The sequence below is a fragment of the Dermacentor variabilis genome, chromosome 2 (genome assembly GCF_050947875.1).
Source record: "Dermacentor variabilis isolate Ectoservices chromosome 2, ASM5094787v1, whole genome shotgun sequence".
Classification (NCBI taxonomy): Eukaryota; Metazoa; Arthropoda; class Arachnida; order Ixodida; family Ixodidae; genus Dermacentor; species Dermacentor variabilis.
In genome coordinates this window covers 201,427,730-201,436,559 of record NC_134569.1, presented here as the reverse complement: position 1 = coordinate 201,436,559, position 8,830 = coordinate 201,427,730, and the positions used below count along the sequence as shown (strand labels likewise).

The following is an 8,830-nucleotide window of genomic DNA, read 5'->3' as shown; positions in this document are numbered from 1 at the left end:
CCGAACTTGACGCGACTTCCAGTCCTCGAAGGGTTTAAAAGAAGCATTCCAGAGAGACCAGAGCATTCCCTGATTAACCTCTCTCGAACTTCTTGCCGCGGGCCGCAGCGTCCGAGTTGCTGCCGGCCCGTAATGACTGTACGACTGTTACATGACTCTCACCTCTCTGTATATAATGTAAAATAAATCCTCCAAGTTTGGTTTTCATCCCGAAGTCCGTCCTCCAACCCCTACACTAAATACCTGCTTCAAACATTTATCGTCACAGAGTTGGTCTGGCACCTTCCCTTCGTGCCCAATCTGTGGAGATTGGACAATTTACCGCTTTTTTTATTATTGTGACGTCGTTTTATATTTTTAAGGAAAAACATATTGGAGCATAGCTTACACAACTAGGTTTTTTTCGTCCAGGACACTCTTCATCCTGGACACTCTTTAGCCTCCCACCTATCTCTCTTCACCCTTATATCTCCGTTCCCCTGTGCAAGGTAGCAAACCAGATGTGCGTCTGGTTAACCTCCCTGCCTTTCTCCTCTTCTTCTTTCCTTTCTCCCCTTTTGGACACATCATGGCGATGCTTCACTTAGGAATTTCTAGTTGGTTTATGGCGTTTTTCTTTACGAGTTCTGCACATGTTATTTTTTATTTATTTTCTTTCCAAAAATTTATGTTGGCATTAGTAATAGATCAACCTATTTTCTAATACAATCCGAATCTCGGTTAATCCCCAGCAGTGGGAATGCGGCATCAGCGAAAGAAAGCGAAGCGAAAGAAAAGGAAACGAAGAAAAAGACGAGCGGCACGGGCTGACAGATTCTATGTTATAGAATCAAGGGAAGAAGATTCTGTGCTCCTGCTTTTGTCGACATATTTCGTGTGTTTTGTGAGCACCAGTGTTTCAGCAGTGGCTAACTTGGCGGACGATGGCTACCTACACACCGAGGCGCGATCCACTGGTCACCTGCCCATTCAACCCTGCACACCAGGTGAAAAGCGGCCGATACCAGATACACATCACCAAGTGTAAGAAATCTCATCCAGGCATAGATATCCACCACTGCCCCTTCTCTGCGGACCATGTGGTCGAGCCGAGCAAGCTCATGCACCATGTCTATACGTGCCCATTAAATACCACCGTGGAGCGCTTCCGAACCCAATCTGATAAGGACGTGCCCGTCACGGAGCCTGTGGTGGCAGACAGCAGCGGCGATGCAGCACCGGTCATCGAACCTGAGGAAAACTGGGAGGAAGAGGTTAGTGAACCCTCGGCGTTGGAGACTAAGCTTCAGCAGCCAGCTGTCCGGCCCATTTTCACCGACGTTCAGTCCATGGCTCCGGCGCAGAGGAGGAAGTTCTACGCGTCATTGCGCCAGAAAGCAACGCAGCCTCCATCCAGTGATGCAGAGGCCACAAAGACGAAGCCTGAAGAAGCTCCAGAGGAGCCCAAGGCAGTGACCAAAAGTGATGAACCAGTTGCGTGCACCCCCGTGCAGCCCCTCGCTGAACCGCAGTTTCCTCAGTGCCAGGCTCCCCCGCAGCCTTTCATGCTGCAAGATGTGATCGTGTGCCACAGTGATTGGAGCGACGACGAAGACGGTCAACAGCAGGTTTATTACATGGGCGCAGGACGAGGGCACCCAGGCCACATCTTTTTCACTGACCTGGAGGTGAGTGACGATGAAGAGGAGAGGGAAATACAGGCAAGGATGAAGCTGTTGGGCATCGGGCGTGGCCGAAGGATCAAATAAGACTGCACAGCTTTAGCTGCACGGGATTTGTCAGCGGTCGTTCAGAGTTCCAGCGGGAGGTTCAGCCTGCCCACCAGACCAGTGGTGGCATACCTGGTGGTTGCCCTCACCGTACAAATCCGCTGAGAATACAAGACGACGCTGCTTCTGGTTGGGACAGTGCAAGCTTAGGTGTCACTCGTTTTTTTTTCTTTTTGTTTTGAGTGCGATGCAGGACGAAGCCTACACGTTATGACCCATACTGTGCTTCTGGAAGCTATTTACCTTTTTTGTAGTGTCTTCTGAGTATAACTTGGCTGGATGTTTCTTTTTTTTTCCTTTAGCTTTGCTATTCTTGGCTAATAAAGAGTGTTTTTTAAACAGCAAAGAAATTCACGGATCATTACTATACTCCTTAATGCTAATAAGCGCAGCTGTCCAGGTGTTATGAATTCGCGATATATTGTGGCAAAGAATTTGATACTAAATGACAGGGTCGGTCTCGGCGGCGGCGCTGAGCCTCTCTGCTCGTTCAGCTCGTTCAGCAGCAGCGGGAGACGAAGCATTTTCACCGGTTGCGTCACTCATTGTTGAGCAAGCGGGAACGGGAATGTGTGGCTCGCGCTGAGAGCATTCCCTGGCCGCGGCGATGTCGCACGCGAAGTAGCGCAGGCGCAGTGGGTCCACAGCCCACGCCAGCGCTTTGTTTCCGCACTGGCCGCATGCCTGGTCGCTGCCGGCACTATGCTTTCATCCTCACCCTTTTGTCATACTCTCCTCCGCTTTCCGCCCTCATGGTTCCGCTGCACCCTCCTCTCCTCTCGACTCTTCGCTCTCGCCGCTTTTCTCATCCCCTCTGCGCGCCGCGTTCGCTCACAACTTTCGCTGTGCCCGTTCGCTAGGTTGCAAGTGACGCCGACGCTCGCCGCAGGAACGGTCGCCCCAGAGGCCGCCCCACTTTCAGCGTCTTTAGCTGCGTTTTCTGGGGTTGCGTCTCTCGGCGTTGTCGCATGAACGCCGCCAGGAAGAGCGTCGGGCCAAGCAAGCCGCACGCGAACCAGCGCTGACTGGCCTGCGCTCATCGAGCCGCTTTTGGCGGCGGCGACAAGATCTGGTATCCCTTTGAGCGCGCCACCATACAGAAAGAACTTTCAACAGGAGCGGACACTGGGCTTCTTCGATTTTCCACTTCTGGCTACCCGCGGGCGGCCAGAGCCAGCCAGAGCGTCTTCGTTTTTCTCGGGTTGCTCCGCCCACCGCGCTACGCACTTCCGCCGGGCGTTCGTTTTGCTCGCGCTGGACGGTTCTGGCTACCCGCGGGCTGCCAGAACCTGCCAGGACGATTTTGGTCTGGCTGCTCTCTGGAAGTTCTCTGGCTAGCAGACGACTAAAAGAGGCGATGGGCGCTCGCCGCCATCTTTACGGGGACTTCACGGATTGCAACGCGGGTGCTTGAGGACTTAAATTTACCTCGCTCAGCCAACCGTCTACGGTCATCTTCGGATTTCCTTACTTCTAGCGTTTTTTACGTACTAACGCACCGTTCCGCATCGCGAAGCGGTGTGATACGAGCCGTGGTGAACCGTTTGAAGCTTTTGTGTGCGTGTCCCCAGCTGATTGCTTCTTCGCGGCGGTGAACAGCGCGCCGCGCTCTCATGCGTGCATGTTATCTGCATCGTGTTCCACGCAAGTTGTAGACGCTCACTCGCACATTGCGGTACATTTTGGGTTCGTATTTCTCTGGTGGCGTTCCTTTTCACATATCTCGCGTATGTATATCTCCTTTCTCTGCAGTTAGCGAAGGCCTTGCAGCTAGCCCGTGTTTGCTCCGTCTCTCCGTCGTATGCTGTGGCAGCTCGAAACCGATATGTGTTCGAACTGCAGGCCGTTGATCTAAGAATACACTGATTGCACTCGGTACATTTAGACACACGTACTACATTGGCTTATTGCTCTCATGATTGCGACCAATGTTATTTTTCGTGTGAAACGTTTCGCTCGTCACAGGCGACGTGCATTTTCATGCGCCAGCCGCGTCCCCAGCTCCTTAAATGAGAAGTACCATCAGCCACAACAAACTTTACGAAATCGAAGCCCAAGCAGGTCGATGCCGAATTTTATGCGTATGAGCTAGACGTACCCGATAACCTGCTTTTTCATGTCTTGTGATGACGCAACGCCAACTCATCAAATGTCGCCGGTGGTCGACGTGATCGCTGCGAGCAGGGATCCTCCAGCTATCGCTTTCGAGTATACAATCACGATTTCGCGTCTTCTCATCCGCCGCGTCGGAGGCCATCTGTTGCGCTGCGCAAGCGAGATTGGCCGAGTACGCGTCCTGCGCCGAGTCGCGCGAAATCGCGCGAAAGTGATCGTATCCCTGAATGCAACAATATATTTTCAAGCTGGCAACGCATAAATGGGCCGACTACGCCGAGCGCGCGCCGGCCTCGACGGGCGCTGCCATGCTGGTAGCATGTTTACATTTGGCCAGCTGTACCGGCGTTCGATTTTGCAAACTTCGGGCAGGTTCGGGTTGTCTTGGGGTCCCAGCCCATGTGACTTCCTGTCAGAACCGGAACTAACTGGCTGCCATCTAGCTGCCAGCGGGCTGCCAGAACTCCGAAAATCGAAGAGGCCCACTCCCATAGAGCCGAGCGGATGGTATTGACTCCTTCCGGTTTCGGTTTTGGGCGCGCGCGTTTTGAATACCAGTTGGTACACGCCGCGCCGGCTAAGCTATTCGGCGCGGCATTTTTATTTTTTTTTTGCTTCTGCTGAACCCCGCGTGGCCATGGCGTGGAATCGTTTCATTATTTAGTAAAAATGATTGCGAACGACCTTTACAAAACTGCGCCGAATCTGTCAGGTGCAATTTCATAAAGAAAACGAAAGACGTCTGCTGAAATGATGAAATGTTTATTTTGCTTTATATAAATGCGCGTTCCGGGCTTCTGCATTCATCCAAAGTTGTCGCACCAGGTAATCAGCAGTCGTTGCCATACGAAGCTCCACCGGAAGCCATCAGCTGAAAGTAAATTACAAGCATGTATCATTTTGGTATATTGACCTAACAGGAGTATTGAGTGTAGATGCGAAACGTGCGTAAGTGGTGAATGAGCGGCATTACAAATTCACTTTTGCGTACATTTCGCATCAAAGACTCCTCCCAAAAAATGCCATAAAATGTGAAGAAAACATCCGATTTTGAAGCATCCCTCCCGTCCCGGGCATTATTTTCTGCACCTTAAGAGCACAAATACACGGGTGACTGCGCGTTTCCAAAACAACTTGGCATCAGTCGACGCGCTGGTACGCCAAGTACACAAAGGTGGCTACAACACAGGCTCAGTCAGACTATTTTACACGCTCGCAGAATGCCTTCTAGTCGCACGCAAGACAGTTTCGTGGGTGCAAAGCCTTTTTTTCAGTCGCTCAAAATATATGAATGTCAAGTTCTTGAGCTCCTCCGTGTTATCTTTTACGCGTCCTGCCGGCGCAAGCAACACTCCCGTGTTATCACTCTCGGCAATCGCTTGTCGCGTTTTCGACAAGCGTGAGTACCAAAATAGGGTATACGTTGTTGCAGGGCTATAAAATGCGTCACAACCTTATCCCACCGAAATTCAGTACACGCAAAACTAAGTCACTATGGCCGGCTTGATTTTTTGCTAACAGCTTCACAACCCCAGGCGCGGCGAGCATGCCTCAAGATATCCGAAAAAGTTATCACATGAATTACGATACTTTTTCGAGTGAGAGAATGCGACACGAACTTCTACCACTAAAGTCTGTTTCACATGATGCGATTTTCGTCGCACCGGAAGTGCGATTTCCGTCGTTTGCGATGAAAATCGCAGTCGCAGTGCCGACCCCCCGATTTTCGGCTGCGACCAACCGGTTGGTCGCACAGTCGCACCGTCGCACCGATCGCTGCGATTTTCCGTCGAAATTGCGCGGAGAGCTGTCAACGGAGCTATTCCGCCGGTTTGTTTTGGAAAATGGCGCCTCGCACGACAAGTGCAATGCGCGGAGAGGTGGATCGTCGAATTTGGTACGTACGCGAAGGGAGAATAAAAAACTTGTACCGCAGATTGCATTCTCCGATTGCTATGCGTTTGTTGACACGCTACACAGCAAATGAAGTGCATTTTCACGTTTGCTTCGTACGCCTTTGGGAGTTCTCAGTGCTAGGAGGTGTTCGAACCCCAGCAGACGACGAGGTCGTCACAATTTTCTTTTGCTGAGTAGCATGCAGAAATCGCGCTTACAAAGCAGCTTGAATTACTTCAAACTTGGCAAGGGCAAATGACAAGACAGCAAAGTACCCGAAGTTTCAACGTTGCGCTGAACGCGGTACCGTTCAGTTGCATTTTCTTGTCGGTTTTCAAGCATGAATTTCCCGATGCATCTTGAAAGCTTATCTTGCCTCTTATTAAATTTGACAGAGCGAAAGTGTAGGCTATCGTAATGAATTTGCTACGATAGCATTAAATCCGTGGCTTGAATAAAACATTACATGCACGTTAAGTTGCACCTCTTCTCTGGATATTTTTTTTTCTTGCACAGAAACCAATAAACATTGACTATGTTGCGGACTTTGTATCCTTACTGCATCTGTATGAACACATGCTCTGCAAGGTACTTAACTGTACAGCTAGTAGATTAAGTAAATTGCTTGCTATAATGGCACAGTGACAACGTACGCTCCTGCACAATTATGTAGAACTCGTGCAACAATGCGAAAAGCAGGCAAATGGCCTGTTCTTGTGGGGATAAAACAGTATAAAACGACACGCTGAAGAAAAGTAAATCAAAACTGTGCAGTGAAGTCAGCCAGTACAAGCAGTTCTTGCACGTTCACGGCTGATCAAGTGTGCAGAAACATTCATGCCTTACATGTTTCTAGTAAGTTTCTAATAAGTTTGTGATTACATATATTAGTGTGTAAAACCATATAACGATATCCGCTGCGATTACTATCTTTATAAATAATGAAATACCATGCTACTTGCAAGAACATATATCACCCGAGGATTTTAGAACAAATTTCTGCATTTCAACTATACACAATATGTGGTTTATTCAATAAAATAACACAAACTGGGCTTTTTTGCAATGACAAACTTATTCCAAACTTTACTTACATACAGGCAAGAAAAAAAATTATAGACAGAAATATTGTTCTTCAATTTGTTCACCTGCCACTGTGGCTATAGCATTCTGCTGCTAACACAAGGCGAGGGGTTGTTTTGCCAGCCATGGAAGTCGCATTTCAATGGGAGTCATAGGTGAAAAAAAAAGCTCTTGCACTTAGACTTAGTTCATCACCTTTTATTGAACCCTTACACTTCGATATACTATTGCATAGGGGGGCATGCTTATGCAAAATCTAACACCAATAGAAAGCAAAGGGCAGAATTGTAAAACAACCATGTTTCGTGATAATTCGAGTGTGTAAATATTCATTGCATCAATATGTATTGTTCAACAGCACTGCACAAATAAGCATGATCAGGTATAGCAAGTACTCTGTCAGGAAGCTGGTTCTACAGATGTATAATATCAAGGCATGAATGCTCATACTACATATACGTCGCACACATAGCACAAAGAAAACCTTTTTCAAGAGTTGTCCCTTCTGGCAGATATGAGTGGGCCATAAGCAGCAGGAACTTTATTGCAGGACATTGTGTAATACCGCTTATGAAAGAATGAAGAGAGTTAAGAGGCTTTTAACAGGAGTACCTCATGCTGCTCTAATAAGAGGAACGATGAGCAAAAACATTTTTGGTAGAGCACTTAAACAGTAACTTTCTGAAAGGCAGAAAATTCCAGGTGAGAGTTGGAGGTACATTTGGCCCACACATACCAACAACACGGGCATACTACAAGAAACACTACAGCCTATGGTGTATTACAGTCTATGGGAAAGCTATCTTATGCAGAAATCAAGAATGATGCAACAAGCCCTCGACAACACTTCAGACTTTCTTGGCCGGTCTGGCCTCTCGCTTTCTGATAAGTCAGCTCATATCAACGTCGAAAAAAAAAGAAAGACTAGAATCAAGAACTGCCCCAGATTGCACATTGTGATCCACATAGCTGGACAAGTATGCCCACAAGACAACATCCACAAATCCTCAGCCAGTGTAAGCCCATGACGGCAGAGCCAGCACGTGGGTGAAACAATTATGCAATGCCTGGACGCAACTTCCACACCTGGTGAAAAGAATAATCTCGAAATAATGGGGGTGGACAAGTGGATACTATAGAAAATCGCAGATGCTGTGCTTGTGTCCAAGGTATGGTACGGTATGAATTACCAGCAGCACACAAAAAAGACAACTCGTCGAATACAGGCATCGGGTAGTAATAACAGGTCTTTCCAACTTTACCATGCTTGAAGACCTCTATGAGAAAGAGCTAACGAACAAGCACCTAGACAGTAGAGTTGCAGCCTGCAGCACAAATTCTTTGTCTCAAGAGCTCAGAACCTCGTCCCAAGATACTATGCCAGCTAGCATATGAGATGCAAAGACGACTACCCCTCCCTTCAGAAACACAACCTCGGGAGTGCCTGAACTTGAAACACAACAGGCCCATACCGTGGAATATGGGGGCAAACAATTAAGCCAGGAGACTATATGCAACTGCCAAACACACAGAGGAGGTTGCTAATCATGAAGATGCAAGCAAACATAAGGCACATATGGCATGGCAATAGCAGTGTAACAGTAGTATGACACTACATAAAGCTAAACCCTATATAAGTGAGTACCATTCCAGGTCATCCTACACCTAGAAAAGCTGAACTGAAAGCAATCAAAGCAGCACTTGTAGTGCAGATTACACCCTGCACAACACCCTGCATGGATTCACTAGGAACTATTTGGGCCTGCACATCACACAAGATTGTCAGGAAAATCAGGAGATTGACACGCGACTTGCAAGCACATGACCAGAAATTAAATTACAGGATACATAACCGTGCAGATATTCCAGGACACAAGCAGGCTTATAAGCCCGACATAATAACTGAAAACTAGATGACTTTGTGTGTAATCATTATTAACTAAAGTGCAACAGATTGACAACAGACA

At 48.1% G+C, this 8,830-nt stretch overlaps 1 protein-coding gene across 1 annotated transcript; it reads left to right on the top strand.

Moving 5' to 3' along the window:
• The first annotated feature begins 822 nt into the window (after nucleotides 1-822).
• LOC142571148 (uncharacterized) lies at nucleotides 823-2,054 on the top strand. Its single transcript, XM_075679428.1, has one exon. It carries the CDS (start codon nucleotides 924-926, stop codon nucleotides 1,746-1,748), a length of 825 nt encoding a protein of 274 aa, XP_075535543.1. The 5' UTR covers nucleotides 823-923; the 3' UTR covers nucleotides 1,749-2,054.
• Nucleotides 2,055-8,830: the final 6,776 nt, after the last annotated feature.

Coding starts and splice junctions, on each gene's coding strand:
- LOC142571148 (XM_075679428.1), top strand. CDS start 924: ATGGCTACCTACACACCGAGGCGCGATCCACTGGTCACCTGCCCATTC.